The sequence below is a fragment of the Mustela erminea genome, chromosome 9 (genome assembly GCF_009829155.1).
Source record: "Mustela erminea isolate mMusErm1 chromosome 9, mMusErm1.Pri, whole genome shotgun sequence".
Lineage (NCBI taxonomy): Eukaryota > Metazoa > Chordata > Mammalia > Carnivora > Mustelidae > Mustela > Mustela erminea.
The window spans coordinates 51,601,165-51,618,600 of NC_045622.1; the positions used below are offsets into that span (position 1 = coordinate 51,601,165).

General features: G+C 50.6%; 1 protein-coding gene across 7 annotated transcripts in view; it reads left to right on the forward strand.

The window, feature by feature from the left end:
- The window catches only part of TENM4 (teneurin transmembrane protein 4), a 720,251-nt gene extending 705,611 nt beyond the window's left edge, over positions 1–14,640 (forward strand). For all 7 annotated transcript variants that reach the window (XM_032357369.1, XM_032357368.1, XM_032357365.1 and 4 more), the window contains 3 exons: positions 399–2,013; positions 6,471–6,613; positions 9,099–14,640. In XM_032357369.1, coding sequence (XP_032213260.1) covers positions 399–2,013; positions 6,471–6,613; positions 9,099–9,857 — 2,517 coding nt within the window. In that variant the 3' untranslated portion in view covers positions 9,858–14,640. The remainder of the gene's footprint in view (positions 1–398; positions 2,014–6,470; positions 6,614–9,098) is intronic.
- Positions 14,641–17,436: the final 2,796 nt, after the last annotated feature.

The following is a 17,436-nucleotide window of genomic DNA, read 5'->3' on the forward strand; positions in this document are numbered from 1 at the left end:
TTTTTTTTTTAAAGATTTTGTTTATTTATTTGAGAGAGAGAGAGAGAACACGCGAGTGGGAAGGGGCAGAGGAAGAGGGAGAAAGAATCTGAGCACGGAGCCCGACATGGGGCTCAGTCCCACAGCCCTGAGATCAGGGCTTGAGCCGAAACCAGGAGTGGGACACCCAGTTGACTAAACCATCCACATGCCTCGAGAAGTCCTTACCTTATTAGCACAGTTGTGTCCCCACTGCAGCAGCTTACGGCACACTAGTTAGAAAGCTATGGTTTGGGCCTAACTGAGGAGAACCGCCAGTTTCCTTGGCCGTTGATTCCCCTCTTCTAGTGTTAAGCACACAGACTTCCCCTTCCTCCCCACCAGCCTCCTCTCACCCCTTTGTTTCCCTCTCTCTCCAGTCCATGGTGCTGCTGCTCCACAGCCAGAGGCAGTATATCTTTGAGTTCGACAAGAACGACCGACTCTCCTCTGTGACGATGCCCAACGTGGCCCGGCAGACCCTGGAGACCATCAGGTCCGTGGGCTACTACAGGAACATCTACCAGCCACCCGAGGGCAATGCCTCCGTCATCCAGGACTTCACCGAGGATGGCCACCTCCTCCACACCTTCTACCTGGGCACTGGCCGCAGGGTCATCTACAAGTATGGCAAACTGTCAAAGCTGGCCGAGATGCTGTATGACACCACCAAGGTGAGCTTCACCTACGATGAGACAGCAGGCATGCTGAAGACCATCAACCTACAGAACGAGGGCTTCACCTGCACCATCCGCTACCGCCAAATCGGGCCCCTGATCGACCGCCAGATCTTCCGCTTCACCGAGGAAGGCATGGTCAATGCCCGTTTTGACTATAACTATGACAACAGCTTCCGGGTGACCAGCATGCAGGCTGTGATCAACGAGACCCCACTGCCTATCGATCTCTATCGCTATGATGATGTGTCAGGCAGGACAGAGCAGTTTGGGAAGTTTGGTGTCATCTACTATGACATTAACCAGATCATTACGACGGCGGTCATGACCCACACCAAACACTTTGACGCCTATGGCCGGATGAAGGAAGTGCAGTATGAGATTTTCCGTTCTCTCATGTACTGGATGACCGTCCAGTATGACAACATGGGCCGAGTAGTGAAGAAGGAGTTGAAGGTGGGACCCTATGCCAATACCACCCGCTACTCCTATGAGTATGACGCTGACGGCCAGCTGCAGACGGTCTCCATCAATGACAAGCCACTCTGGCGATACAGCTATGACCTCAATGGAAACCTGCACTTACTGAGCCCTGGGAACAGTGCGCGGCTTACCCCACTAAGGTACGACCTCCGAGACCGCATCACGAGGCTGGGTGATGTGCAGTACAAGATGGACGAAGATGGCTTCCTGCGGCAGCGGGGCGGGGACGTCTTCGAGTACAACTCGGCCGGTCTGCTCATTAAGGCATACAACCGGGCCGGAGGCTGGAGCGTCAGGTACCGCTATGATGGCCTGGGGCGGCGGGTGTCCAGCAAGAGCAGCCACAGCCACCACCTGCAGTTCTTCTATGCAGACCTGACCAACCCCACCAAGGTCACCCACCTCTACAACCACTCCAGCTCCGAGATCACATCCCTCTACTATGACCTGCAGGGGCACCTCTTTGCCATGGAGCTGAGCAGTGGTGATGAGTTCTACATAGCTTGCGACAACATCGGGACCCCTCTCGCTGTCTTCAGTGGAACAGGCCTCATGATCAAGCAGATTCTGTACACGGCCTATGGGGAGATCTACATGGACACCAACCCCAACTTCCAGATCATCATCGGCTACCATGGGGGCCTCTACGATCCACTCACCAAGCTCATCCACATGGGCCGGCGGGATTATGATGTGCTGGCTGGCCGCTGGACCAGCCCAGACCATGAGCTGTGGAAGCACCTAAGTAGTGGCAACATCATGCCTTTTAATCTCTACATGTTCAAAAACAACAACCCCATCAGCAACTCTCAGGACATCAAGTGCTTCATGACAGGTGAGGATCGGGGCTCAATCAGAGGACAGGACCTGCTGCTCCAGTCATCTGACAAGATAGTCTTCCTTGCCAAAGAGGGAAAGGGTAACAGCAAACATGAGCTTTCTCTTACAGCAGCATTTTCCAAAGTATTTTTTAAGAAACACTGGTTTAGAGAAATATCCTGGAAAAACTGGTACTGACATCAAGTTAATGTAACAGGGCAACCACCATTCTCCAATTTTAATAACACATTGCAGCTTAAGAAACGCTCTGAGAAGTCCTGTAGTAAAGAGAACTGTCCGATACATTTACCCACGATTTCTCAAACATTTGATCATGAAACCCCTTTACCCACTATTTCTCAAACATTTGAGCATGAAAGCCCTTTTTTCACCATGAGACCCTAATATTTCCCTGGATACACCCTGAGCATACAATTTGGAAGTTTCTGACCCAGATCAGACTGCCTATGAGTCTCCGATAAGGTGGAAGAAGGTATAGCTAAAGAAAAAAAAAATTCAGTTTTCTTATTTGGGGCAATGTAATGAACAGTTACAAAACTTATTTAATTTCCCTGAATTCCAGTTTCCTGAGCTGTAAATTAAACTTAGAACACCTGCACTGACCTTGGTAAATTAAGTATGCACATTAAATATGCACATGTAAATACTCGAGCAGCCACTAAAGAATAAAACAGAGGCATAGCTAATTAGTCAATGGTGGAAATAAAGTGAAGACTAAAAAAATATTCAGTCTGAAAAGGGGAAGTAGAGGGGATAAAAAGAGAAAAATGGTCATGAGGGCGAAATGAGATACATTTAATAACCTGCCTAGCACAGTACCTGGCTCATGTCGATTCCCATTCTTCTTCTTGGATTTAAAAAGTGGGGTTTGTTTTCCACTACTGGGAAACTACCTGAAATATAAGTGTACCCACTGTCACATGTGCCAGAAATGTCTCCAGCAGCCACAGTCCAACCAGCAAGCCGCCACTCACAGGCCAGCCACGGAAGACCTCAGGGGTCAGAACAGCTATGGGCATTCAGGTCTGGATAAAGCCAGCACTTTTTATGAAAGAGATTTTGTTGTTGGCACAGAATGGGCACCTCCCAACTTGCAAACCTGGCACCTTCCAGTCTCTTTTTCCTGTGATGCCAGCTATGCCTGCTTCCTATTTTGAGGCAGTTTCATTTTCACTCAATACATGCCTCCTCTTGGCGGCCACTGTTTCAGGCACTGGGGATAGAAAGATGGCCGCCGTCCCCCAGGAGTGCACACAGCATGGGGGAGGCAGACCGTGGCCGTCCAGCAAGAGGGGCCCAGGAGGCAGCTGATGCGTGGGGCTCGGTTCAGAGTGGACATTCATCAGCTAATGGGGAGAAAGGCAGCTCAGGGAGAGGACCTCATTTACGGAAGTCTAGAGAGGACAACACACAGGACAGCTCACAGAAGTGTCCCTTAGGGATGTGGTTTCCTGGCCCCCTGAATTTGGCAGCCCAGTCTGGACCCCGTTTCTGCTGACACTGATTGGAGGAGTCTCTTTCAGCAAGAACCCCAAGTGGTATTGTGAGCAGGAGTCCCACGAGTGAGGCAGAAGAGGGAACACAGTGGTGGGCACATGCGGGGGTGAAATCACACTCGGGGCCTGTGGGAAACAGGAATATCCCAACACAGCCTCACGGTGCTCAGCTTGCCAGCAGCCTCAAAAAACTCTACAGATCTAGAGCCCGTTTGCACTAATATCTGTCTCCATCCAGCATGCCCCCCGCCTCATCCTCCGGTGAATGTCTTGTGAGGGATCTTGGCAGGCTGAGGGATGGTGCAGAAAAACATTTTGCTACTAAAAACCAACACACCACCAATTCTCACTATGTCATGAGCTATGTGCAGCCTCACTCACACCCAGAAATAACACCCCTAAAAGCAGCATCTTTTTTCCAGAACTTTATTCAAAGGTCCTAAGATATACTGCAGTAGGATAGGCCTAGGTCATATGCTCCCTTGCCACACCCCTAGGTGGAGTCCGAGTCCCTACAGCTACACGGATACACCGAAAGGAAAGAGCGGGCAGGCAGAATAGGATGCTAGGAAGGCAACCACGTAAAACGTCTACCGCCGATACATCACACACACCACGGCCCTAACCCTCCCGTGAAGCCTGTGAGATGGGGATCACTGTCCCCCTTCTCAGAGAAGGAAAGTGAAGGTCAGAGCAGTATAGTAACTGGCCTGCTGGGAAGTGGCAACGCTGGAGTGGAACTCTGCTCCGACTCCAAAATCCTCATTCTGGGAACGGAATTCACTTTGTAATGTGCTCACGTAAAGGGATTGTTACTCATCTCTGCCCCAGGTGGCCACACGGAAGTAAGTCTGGGGCCGATGGGTAAAGAGGAGCTTTTTAACTTGAGGGAAATGTCTAGCTCTCGTGTCATAAAAAGGAAGAGTAAAATTCCCAACTCTTCAGAAAAGTGCTGTAGAAAAACCAATGAATAAATCAATTTTCAGCATTTTTCCTAAAGGCATCATGAGAAATGTTCCTACCTCCCATCACTTATAATTAAGGCCCAGCCCTCTTTTGGGGCCCCTGGTTTCCTGGGAATTTGTAGTATCACTGATAGAAGTTTTCTTTTCCAACTACAAATTCAGATGCAAGTTCTCGGCCTCAGGCAAAATGGCTTCATAGGGGATTTTTTCCCCCCTGCTCTGTTTGTTTTAATTTCCTAAAAAACCATCTGCCACGATTCACAGAATCGGAGATTCTCAAAAACTCAGTGAGACTTTGGAGGAAAGCTAGTGCAAGGGTCTCATGTCATAAATAAGGAAATGGGGGTCCAGGGATGCAGAGGCCTGGATTCGAAGAGACATAGAAAACCTTCTATGAGCCAGAAACAGAGATGGACAGTTTAGAATATAGTATAGGAAACAGTCCTTCCTGTAACAGACTTAGAACAGTTCCCCCATATGATGGCTGCCCAGAGTGGGAACACTATAAGCGTTCTTCTCCAGGGCTTAGTGAAAACCGTTTCTAACAACAGTTTGTAGATCTGGAATGAGAACCTCAGAGAGGAGGCAACTGTCCCAGTTTACACAGTCTGCAAGCTGGGGAGCCTGAATTTGGACGTGGGTTATGTCTTGCCTCACCATGCTCTTTCCCTTTCTTGATCTTTCTAGAAGTAGAACATGGGTTTCTAAGCTGCCCTTCCTACCTTCCTTCCATGCCAGTACCTCTAGATTTCACACCCCACAGAGGGGCTCTGTTACATCCAAAAAACACAATATCCAAAAACACAAACAAGACACAAAGGCAAACACGAGGTTCTTGACTAGGAAGAAAGGCAGCATTCCCCTAGCCAGTTTTTCTTTCTGGTTCTCTCTCTGCCTTGCTGAGCTGCTCTCCAGCTACCTGCACCCTCCCTGCACTCACCTCCCCTCTCCAGGCCTTGCCTTGCAGGATGGTCTTTGCCTGAAGCGCCCCCTTCATCTCCGAAGCCTGACAAAATGTACACCGCTATCAATGTCTGCCTCAAAGGCCACCTTCTCCATGAAGACTTGTCAGCCTGTCCAACTGAAAGGCTTCTGCCCTCCTCTCATCATTTTGTCTTGTGTCAAAGTTTTGCATGCCCATGTCACATCTTCCCTTCAGGGTCCTGAGCATGCAAGCTGAGGGTCACTGTAACACACTCCTGGGCACATTCAGCAGCAGCGGGCCGGGTAGCAGATGGCACAGAATCCATCCTCTTTCTCTTGCTTACGTGTTGGCTTCCCTGATTCTGTTTTTCAATGAGCCAAAGGCTCATGGCAAAGTCCTCCCTGTCCTTCAACCCAATATTTTATAATTAGTAACTCCCCAGGAATGTTATAACATCAACAAAACCAGTCCCTATGGGGTTAGATCCTCAGGCCCAATATTAAAGATTGGATAATGAAGGCACGGGGAGGTTAAGTGACTTCTTCAGGTCACTTCCCAGAATAAATGAAAGGTGGGAGTGGGGGAGAGACTCTTTGACCTTTGGGAGGTAGGGAAGGAGGTAGGAAGGGAGGGAGAGGAGGCAGGGCTTGTCTTAAGTGAATTTTCTCTTTGAAAACATTCATTTACATGTTCCCTTTGGATGTGGCTGTCCCCCACAAGTGTGTCCTCCCAATGGCCGGAGAGGATGCGGGGGGACTTCCTCTATCCACAGCTGCCCCCAGGCGTGAGGCCAAGGCCCCAGGAGATGAAGTGACAGAACGGGGGATCTGGAAACACGGGCTCTACTGGACACATACCCAGGAGGGGCACACCAGGTCCCGAGCAGACACATGGCTTTTATAACCACGGAGCGGTTTTGCAAAGCGCATGTAGTAATTGACTGTCCCACCCACAGCACTCCACCCCTCACCCCCGCTGCAGCCTAGCTTGAGGCTGATTTGTTGGGATATGTCACCTCTGAGGGCCACTTACTCCATGAGGACATGTCTGCTTCTCTCCCCCCCAGATGTGAACAGCTGGCTCCTCACCTTTGGGTTCCAGCTACACAACGTGATCCCTGGCTACCCCAAGCCAGACACAGACGCCATGGAACCATCCTATGAGCTCATCCACACACAGATGAAAACTCAGGAGTGGGACAACAGCAAGGTAATTGGCTGCCTACCCTTGGGCCCTTCAGACATGACAGGAGTGGGTCTTGCAAAGCTTTCCAGGAAAGCATGATGGAAACCAATGTGGGGCCTCCACAGAGCCCACCAGAAACCGTTCAGCAAATCTGTAGACACCCTACCACCTGCAAGCCACCGTGGACCCAGCTGTAACAGCACACAGACCCTCACAAGCCCTATTCAGTTTTCTGTGTTACGCTTAGTGTGGAAATCTACAAAAACAATGAGCCTTTGTCACTGCCCAGAGCGAAAGTGTAAGGAGGGAAGGTGTGTTCTAAATATGAATGTGGTATTTTCTGAGCACCTTGATGCCCTTGAACTTGCCTGAGGTATTCTACACCAGTTAATGCACAACTGTCCCCTGGTATTCCCGTTCACATTGTACAGATTTAATGCCCGAGGCTTTCCAGTGCCACACAGCAAGGGAAGGGGTGGGGCTGGGATTCCAACCCGGAGCTTTCTGTAGGCGTTCAAACAAATGTTACTTTCTCTTGTGCTCCTTTTATGACCCAGTTGGGAAGACTCACGGAATTCTATAGCTGTAAAGGTCGAAGCATCCTTTTGCTGGTTTCTTCATCCCCTTCCCCCATGTCCCTCTCTGAATAATGTGTGTACTAGGAGCTGGCTCTTCCAGGCCCCAGGCTGCCCCCTGTGAATGCAGGAGTGAATCAGGCAGAGAGCAGGCCTTCTGCCGGTCCCCATCAAAGGGGAAAGCGAGGTCGTTAGATGGCATACCACTGGCAGCCAGAAACTTAATGCGTTCAACCTGATTCCATTAGTCCTCAGCTGCTTCCTTCCCCTAGACCCTGGAGAGTGTGACTTTGCGCCTCTTGGCTCTGGTGGCACCCTAAATTCTCCTTTTTCAAAGCACTCACCGCACTTTACTTGAGTTCCTGTTTTCTTCCTGTGTCTCCGCCAGACTGTGAGCCCCAAGAAGGCAAATACTGGGTCTTATCTAGTACCCAGTATACTGTCCGGCCCCAAAACTTCTGTTGAACGAACAAATGGTTGAAAGAGTTAACAACCCTGTGAGCATTTTTCCCCATTTTATAGATGAGACCAGAGGTCAGAGAGACTTGCTCAAGGTCACTCAGCAGGAAAGGCGGTGAGGACTCCTAGTGTGTCTGACCACAGAGCCCACCCTCCTTTGTGCAGTTCTCCACTGCCATAGCCCTGCTCCAGTACCCAGGATCCCCCCCAAGGCCAGCCTGGCTGTGCCCAGGGCTGATTCCCGCAGCTCAGCTCCTCCCCGCTCCACCCCCACCACCCCAGCTTCCCTCCCCCCCTGCGCAGAGCCCCAGTCTCTGACGGCCTGTTTGCCAACCTCGCCTGTCAATGAATTATTGATTTCTGCCCTTGGCAAGCATCGGAGATCTTTGTTGTTGAGCACTCCAGCTTCCCTGAAACTCTAGGAAATAATTGTTCACAGACAGGGTTCTATTAATTATAAAGAGGACTTAATTTCAGTGAGAAGCCGATGGGCCTGTTTCTAAAGCCATTTCCCTGAGTTGCCGATAAGGCCCCCGGAGCCCGCCTGAACCTGGCTTTGCCAGGCTCCCTGAGCCATGGGAGGGAATGGTAGGCGGCATGACATGGAGACATGGCCTAATCTGTCCCCCAAAGCAGCCAAGAGCGAGGGCATCTGTGGAGTCCCCAAGAACAATGTGGGGGCAGAGGCTGAGAACTGAGAATAATAAAGCAGGGCAAGAGGGTTTACCTAAATCACCACTTCTCATCTTCCTAAGCCTTCCTGCCATTGTCCCATCTCACCCACATCAGCCCCTTATCCTCCAGGTTCCAACTCAAGCATGAGTCTGTCCTTGAACCTCATTCCTCCGCCTTCAGGCTGAGATGTTCTGAGCCGTCTTTGCTGCTCCCTGATCTAGAGCCCTTGAAACGGAACCTCTAGAATCAGACCCGAGTTCAATGTTGGCTTAAATACTTACTGTGGGCCCATTACGACTTCTTAGAGATTTAGTTTTCTTAGATGTAAAATCAGTAACATGACAGCACCTACTACATAAAGTGATTGTAGAGATCAAATGAGATCCTGAATGTGACTTCTTTAGCTCAAAGACCAAGATGTGTTAGCTATAGGCATGACTACTACTTCTCTTAGACCACCAGTTACCACATTCGATTTTGGGTTTTTTTGTGTCACATCTGTCTTTCCCAGTAAATGATGGGTTCCTCAAGGACAGGGATGTTGTCTGATTCATTGTCGTCTCTCCAGTGGCCAGAAAAGGACCTGGCACAGAGATGTATCCTGAACAGTTCCTTAATGGAAGGATGGGTGAATGGACAGAGGAAGGGTGGTAGGATATTCTAGTGGTCAGCAGTAGAGCTGCATGCTACTGGTTAATAAACACATATAGATTTGACTTAGTAACATAAGCTGACTCTTCAGGCTGTTAGAGGTTTTCCCCCTTTGTCTCATTCTCTCTCCCTATCTGTTCCCCCATCAGTCTATCCTCGGGGTACAGTGTGAAGTCCAGAAGCAGCTCAAGGCCTTCGTCACCCTAGAACGCTTTGACCAGCTCTACGGCTCCACAATCACCAGCTGCCAACAGGCCCCAGAGACAAAGAAGTTTGCATCCAGTGGCTCAGTCTTCGGCAAAGGGGTCAAGTTTGCCTTAAAGGATGGCCGAGTGACCACAGACATCATCAGTGTGGCCAACGAGGATGGGAGGAGGGTTGCTGCCATCTTGAACAATGCCCACTACCTGGAGAACCTGCACTTCACCATTGATGGGGTGGACACCCACTACTTCGTGAAACCAGGGCCTTCGGAAGGTGACCTGGCCATCCTGGGCCTCAGTGGGGGGCGGCGAACCCTGGAGAATGGGGTCAACGTCACCGTGTCCCAGATCAACACGATGCTCAATGGCAGGACTAGACGCTACACAGACATCCAGCTCCAGTACGGGGCACTGTGCTTGAACACTCGCTACGGGACAACACTGGATGAGGAGAAGGCACGAGTGCTGGAACTGGCCCGGCAGAGAGCCGTGCGCCAGGCGTGGGCCCGCGAGCAACAGCGACTTCGGGAAGGGGAGGAAGGCCTGCGGGCCTGGACAGAGGGGGAGAAGCAGCAGGCGCTGAACACAGGGCGGGTCCAAGGCTACGATGGCTTCTTCGTGATCTCCGTGGAACAGTACCCAGAACTGTCAGACAGTGCCAACAACATCCACTTCATGAGACAGAGCGAGATGGGCCGGAGGTGACAGAGAGGACCACGGCCTGCACTTCTTGCCAAAGACAGCTACTCTTTCGTGGCCACACACCTGACTGTGTTGTACTTAAAAAAAAAAAAAAAGAAAGAAAGAAAGAAAAAAAAAAGAAAAATCCTTTTTTTAACAAGTGCAGAAAACAAACAAAAAAGATACTGGTTGCATTGTAACTCATGCAACATCCTTTTTTTTAAGAAAAGAAAAACACAAATTTGGCCTTCACACATTTTTTGCAAAGAGCAGAAGGTTTTTGTTTTTTTTCCTGTAGTGTGATCACAATGAAAACTTTCTTGTCTTTTGTTCCCTTTCTCCTTGAGGATTTTTGCCTGTTGTTGGGGTACATTTCTCCTCTCTGAGACACACCTCCTGAGGTGTGCCCTTGTCTGTCCCTAAGTACCCGGTGTGATGTGAGACACAAGTGTCTGTGCTAATTTGTCTCATGTGCAACCCTTGACTGTGGGGGTCGGGCAGGAGTGAGGGGTGCAGAGAGTCCCGGGCTAGTACCAAACTTCCGAGGGGGCCTGGAAGGAGGGTCTGCAGGACCTGAGGATTTTGGGCTCAGCTCCCACAGACAAGTGGTGGCTTTTTACTCACCGTGTTCTGTGCCTCTGGAGGACCACAGATGTCCTCATCTTGCTCTGGGGAATTTTGTGATATCATTTAGCACCTTTTTCAAGCTGCCCCCAACTCCTGCCCAAGCTTTATATTTTGATGCTAAATGGAACCCCAAACCCTTTTTGCAAATCCCATGTAGATGTTGGTGCCAGCCTCATGCTGGGATGGAGAAAGCATCCCCCAGGTCCCTTCCCCCAGTCTGGTGACATAACATCCTGGGACGAAGAGGCTCATCTTCCCCAGGAGGGAGAGGCACCCAGGATGTCTGTGGTTGGTCAGTCTTCCCATGATGTTCCTTATTATTCATCTCTTCCTCTCTCCCAAAGTCAGATGTGAGAACCAGCACTGCCCGGCAAGCCCTCCACATGGGCCCAAGGTCCAGGGAGGGGCAGGCCACCTGCAGCAGAAAGACAGCAGTGGCGGCAAAGGTACCAGCCTGCCTTCCTGGGTGAAACTTTCTCCCCATGACTTTGGGTATCTTCCCTCCACTGCTCAGCTCCACCACTGAGAAGCAGGAGTGTGGAGAGAGGTGCTTGGTGGCCTTTGATTCTGGAAAGAGACTTAAGAAAAAGTCAGCCAAAGAGAGGAAGGTATAAGCCAAGCGTCTTCTAACCAGCTCCTGAAGGCTTCTCTGCCTCCCATACATGGGCCAGTAACACAGCGGGGATGCAGCAGCTTAGGCCTTCAGGAAATTCCTTCTGTGAAGTTCTTCTAAAACCGCTTCCCCTCTAGAGGAGTCCGTCCGGGGTTTTAAAGAGAGCCTGAGGAGAAAGAAGGAAAGAGCTAACCTGGGTGGCCTGGCAGTGTCATCCAGCGCCTGCCCCCCCCACCCCCCATGTTGCCCCAGGATGGGGCCAGTTCCTGAGGCCAATGCCCCCACAGATCAGGGAGGCCAGGCTACAGTTGTCCCTGTGAAGACTTGGCCTGAGGTTATTGGAAAGAGGAGTGGGCACAGCCCACCCCGGGAGGGGCTGCCCAGGGAGAGGCAGCAGCCAACAGGCCAGGGAAACACTGAGGGGAGGCAAGAGTAAACAGCAAGAGCTAGGAGCTCCTTCTCCTGGTTCATCTGCCTAATTACGATCATCATTACCACTCACAGGAGGTTCTGGGAGACCAGGAGGGGAAGCCAAATGCTTCCTTTTGAGCTGGGCTTCTTAGAAAATGGGACTTTTATGGATTACATTTACATTAAGTGTGGAAAATGAATTCTGAGTCTGAGCTATCCCCTGTGGAAACCTTGTTGGACTGATAAGCTCATGGCACCTTTATAGCCTTACAGAGTCTTCAGAATATTACACGAGCTAATGAAACCAAGAAGGTCTTTACTGCGTGAGAATTGGAGCAGCGTGTAGCCTGGTTTCTGCCTGGCAGAGGGAGGCATCCACAGCTTCTCGGGAGAGGAGGTTTCGCCTTACGTCATCCCACCGGGATGAGAGGATACGTTTCGCTAAGTGCTCTTCCTGTTTCCAAAAAAGTCACACTCCTGCGACCTTGCACCTTGGCCTGTTTGTCCACTGGGTCCAGAGCTCCGCTGGGTCAGATGCAATGCTCCTGGGGCCCCCTGCACGTGGTCCCTGGGAGCTGGTAGTGGGCTCCCATCTGGCACGATTGTTCTTGGATGGGATGTACAGCAGTTTGGCCTGAAGAACACATGTGTTTTTTTAATCCAAAATAGACTTATGCCTCTCAAAGCATACTCTTGATATAAGGAGTCCTTAGGGGAAGCTCTCCTGCCCTGTAGCCTAGCTGATCAGTTCTATCTTGGCTGCCTGACACTAGTCAAAACTAGTGTCTAGTCAAGACTAGTCAAGACCTGGGGACATCTACTTGGAGGTCAGAGACAACATGAGAGCCCAGGGAATGACTCATCTCCCTGCACCTTCCCAGCCCTCTGAGCCTCCACCATCACCCCCTCCCACCAAAGTAGCAGTATGGACTTCAAAAGAACAAAAACACAGAATTCCTGTGTGTTCCTTTTGTTTCAACGAATAATGTTTTCCCTGTCCTGGGCTACACCCCACTGAGGAGGCCCAGTGTCCGTGTGGGGAGAAGTTGAGGCATTCCCAAACTTTAGAGAAAAGATGTCAGGTGTGGAGTAGGCGGCTTTCTGTGCCACCGGTCTGCATGGGCACTACTGCTCCTGGAGATGGTGCTTCCAGCTTTGGCCTGAGTCCGCTTCCATTCCAGCCAGCAGGTGACTCAGTGCCTCCCTTCTCAGTCTGTCCTTCTGCCGAGACCAGCAGTCCAAATCTCACAGCAAGAGTGAATCTGAAGGCATAAGCCAGAGTTCCCTGTGCCTACTGAGTGGCCTCCAAGCATCAAATCCTATCCTTGATGACACCTGCCCTTTTGGCACCAAGCAGCCCTGACATGTCCATTTCTTGGAGCAAGCTCATGATCCTGCAGGATATCTGCTTCTGTGCCCTAGAAAAGGGTTAATTTTGGAAGAGTTCTTCTCTTCCCTGCCTTCCACAGCTATCATCCGCCCCTAAACCTCAGCCCCTCTGCCATAATTTTAAACAGGACTTCAATGATCCCCCAACCTGGTCTTTTGTAGGATGAGATTTTCTTTTTTTAACCCAACCTCCAGACAGACAGCATTGAAGGGAAGAGCTCTGACGGGGAGAGAAAGGGGAAGAAACTTTTGTGATAAATGACTGCCTTGTTAGCCCCTGATGCTTGTCTCTCAGAACTGTGGGCTGAGAATTGACCCAAGGAACAGCCCAGCGCCTGATGTCTACCTAGCGATGGAGAAATGTGAAACAATCCCTGGGAAGGTGACCAGAAGTTGGGAATGGCTTAAATAATCAGGATGGGATAGGGGAAGCAGAAGCAGAAGGGGACGGAGAGGCAAGGAGGAGGATTAACCCTGGGCAGTGTTTTATAGACATATAACAAGGAAGCACATTCACTTAAAAAATTATAAAGGACCTTTTCAGCTGTGACCTTTAAGTACCACCTTTATAGGTGGCAGTTTCCATTATGCAAAGAAGGGCTCTCGAGGGGAAATCTTAGAATGCAGTTTCACATCTGCAGCCTCGTGGTTGTGCTTGCCACGTGGTGAGGGCAGGGAAGCTGAGCGTGGTGCCCAGGAGGAAGGTGCTCACCAGGACTCTGCAGGATCCCGGGCTTTGGGGTTTGATCTCCTGGTGCTCCCAGTCAGATCTCTTCTCCATTCCTCATAGCAGCCACTAACCCCAGGCTCTAGCTTCTGGTCCTGAGCTGGGGCCCGCCTCCGGAGAGGTCCCAGAAAGGACCCAGTCTCTTCATTCTGTTGGGATCCTTGTTAGGACTCAAAGCCTTCTATTTAAGGCTCATAATTCCCAGCTAGGTTTATACACTTGTCCATGTTTTATTGGAAGGGAGGAGATTAAAAGAAAGAACTCTGTTGTTCAAGGCCCTTTCATTTAACCTTCAAAAAAAAAAACAAAAAAAAAAAAACAAAAAACAGCAAACTCATTTTAAAGACTCATTGCTCAGGTGACAGAAACTTTATCCTTTCTAACCTTTACATTCTCCAAAACCAGCCCTGTGTACTTGACCGCCCCAGACACCGGCGAGCTCTTCGGTTTCATCACAAATGTGGAAGAGCAGAGTGCGGGGGGTGGGGGGAGGCATGGGTGGGGCTCATGTTGGGCTTCTTACCCCCTCTAGAATGCCAAAGGCATGACACTGGGTGACTTTTTGGTCCCCAAGAACATGGGATTGATTCTGAGGGCAAATCGCCAGCGGAGAACCAACCCTCAGACAGGCTCAGCTGTCCTGGCAGAAGCTGAGTCACAGACGTGTGGTGGTGCCCGGCAGCCCCCTACTTACCCGACACCAGAGTCCCACTTTTCTAAACCTGCCTGTTCTCGAACACTTCTGAACCCGCAGCTTTGGCAAAAGGACTCTCCCAAGCTGCCTTTGGACGACCAACACTGGAGACTCTGGCCTTACCATGTGGAAATAGTTTTCCTGAAGTCTGGAACTAATTTTGAGAAGTTTTTTTCTCAACACTTTTGTGTTTCTAACACTGTATTCTTGACTGTGTAAATACCAACAAGGCTGTAAATAAATGCAGATGTAGATACCTTCTAGAAAAAAAAAAAAGCATAAAAACAAAACCAGAAGTGATCCCGTGTAGCCTTCGTTGACAAATAAAAGAATATTTTGTGTTTAAGGTGTTGGGTGGCCTTTGTTTGGAGAGGAAGGACTGCCCAAGCCAGTGCTCTGAGTTACACTTCTGGATTGCTGCTGTTCTCAGGGTTACCCACAAGACTCGGGTCCATAGCCCCAGAGGTCCTCATAAGCCATCTAGGTGACAGCCGTCTGGAGAGGCATTGCCAGAGGCCACGAAGACCCTGGGGCTTAGCCTCACGAAAGTCCAGGCACCCCTGACATCAGCTGTGCCCCACCGCTCCTCCAGGCCATGCCCTTCCCCAGTTGATGTCCTCACTGGTCAGGGATGGGCTCCAAGGGGCAGGACAGCCCGACACCACCCTGAAAATAGAGCCACGGGGCACCGAGTTGTCCACCAGGCCACTGGTTGTACTTTTGAAAATAAATGAATGCATAGTCATCATGGAAATTATTATAACCACATAATACAACTTGGAAAAAAGGACAAAACTTTGAGCATTTTCCTTTCTTTCCTTTGTGTGTTCTTAATGTAGCTTTAAAAATAACTAAGGTAGTTATAATCACAGCATACAGGTAATTTTTCACCTTGCTTTTCTCACTTAACCTCACATTTAACCTCTCAGCTCTAGAAGTCAGGGATGACAGCTGGTCACTTCAGAAAGTACATTTGCTAAGCCCAGCTCCTGGTGTGAATGGGAAACCTCATGAAAATTCAAGTCACGGGGCAGAGGCGTAAGAGCAAAAGGCCTCCCTGCCCTCCTATTAGCCTCAGCCCTGGCCCTCTGGGAAGATTCAGGCACCTACCTTCCCCCGCAGGCAACCTGTGGCTCCCCAAGACTGCCGCCCAGACCATCCTGCTGTGAGACCAGGAGGCATCTGCCGTGGTAGGAAAAAACCCTACTCTGCTTTTGGAGTCAGGCCAAATTGGGTGCAAAAACTGGCTCTAGCCCTAAGAGACCTCAGCAAGTCTTCTAACCCCTCTAAGCCTTGGTCTTCCTCTCTAGTGATAGTATGATGATGCATACAACTCAGAGGACAGGGTACTCAGTGCCTCCATTATACTCCAAGCACAACAGGCTTTCTCCCAGGTAAGTGTTCCACCCCACACCCCATCCCCAGCCCACCACGCCCACCTTCCTTCCAAAGTCCAGCACTCTTCTCCCTACACAGGTGCTTCTCAACCTTTGGCCTGCATCAGATTGACCTGTGGGGCTTATTGAAAAAAAGACTGCTGGGGAGGGGGATGGGGGGTTGGGTGACCCTGGTGGTGGGTATTAAGGAGGACATGTATTGCATGGAGCACTGGGTGTGGCGCATAAACAATGAATCTTGGAACACGAAAAAATAAAATTTAGGGAAAAAAAAAAAAAAGACTGCTGGAGGGGGGAACACCTGGGGGGCTCAGTCGGTTAAGAGTCTGCTCGGGTCATGATCCTGGGGTCCTGGGATTGAGCCCTGAATTGGGCTCCCTGCTCGGTGGGGAGCCTGCTTCTCCCTCTCTCTACATTCTCTTTCTCTCTCCCTCTCAAGTAAATAAATAAAAATTTAAAAAAAAAAAAAAACTGCTGGGTTCCCCTCCCTGAGAATTTCTGAATCAGTGGGTCTGAGATGGGGCCCATTAATTTGTATTTCTAACATGTTCCCAAGAGACACTGATACCCCTTCCTGCTTGGAGAATCACTGCTGATTACACTGTACTGTGGACCTAGTAAGCTACTTAGCATGGCACTTCAGATGCGCTGAGTGTATGAAACCTCCCACGGTGGCCAGACTGTAGAGCAGGGGTAACAGCTACACAGACAAACCCCCACCACCCCCACCCCCGTCTTCCTCTGTCAGCTGCACCAGAACGTGTCCCCCACCCTCACCCCCACCCGCCAAATGTATCACGGACTTTCACACCTGAGGGCCTTCAAGCCCAGCTGAACTGTGCTCCTGACGGCTTCTTGCTATGTATTCCCCTCTCGGAAGGCACGCACTGAGCACCTGCCATGGGCCAGGCACGTCTCAAGACTCTATCAGCCTCACGTGTTGGCCCCTCGAGCTGCCTGGAGGCCGCTGCTATCTAATGCTCTGTGCGTCTCCAATGCCCAAAGCAGGTGCTCGGCGAGGGGTCACCCTGCGTTCAGCTTTCTCTTTGCCTTAGGGGCTCCCTCTCTCTGCTGTATTTGAGAAAGAATAGGGGCCTCCTTCTGAAAGGAGGCTGCCTCCCCTCCAAACTGAGTGCTGCTCCTCCCTCCACTGCCCCTGCTCCACCAGCAGGTTTGCTGCAGCTGTCTCCACTGTAGAGAGCAGAGCTGGTCCTCTCGCCAGCGCCCCGCCCCCGCTCTCTGTATCCCGTCCTAAGTTGCTGACTGAGATTCGCCCTTTTCAGGATCCACCAGAGACCATGGAGAAAGCCACAACCTATGCGGAGAAAGACTTTAAAAGTGCGTAGTACTAGGGGTGCCCTGGTGGCTCAATTGGTTAAGCATCTGATTCTTGATTTTGTCTCAGGTCACGATCTCAGGGTCATGATCTCAGAGTCCTGAGACTGAACCCCAGCCTGGGTCTGCTGAAGATTCTCTCTTTCCCTCTCCTTCAGCCCCTCCCCCTCTCTTAAAAGAAGAGTGAGTACTAATATGCCTTGTCGCAAATCCAGGGGAGAAGGGTCTAAGAGTCAAACCTCTTACAAAGGCTTTCCATTTGGGGTTATCCCACCCTGACCTTGTTCCCAGTCCTCACGCTGGCATCACCTGCGGGTGCCTCTCCCTCCATATCCACACTGGAGATCTCTCTCCAAGCCTTAGAAGCTCCATCCCTACTGGAGAGCCCCCACCCCCACCCCTGCAACCCC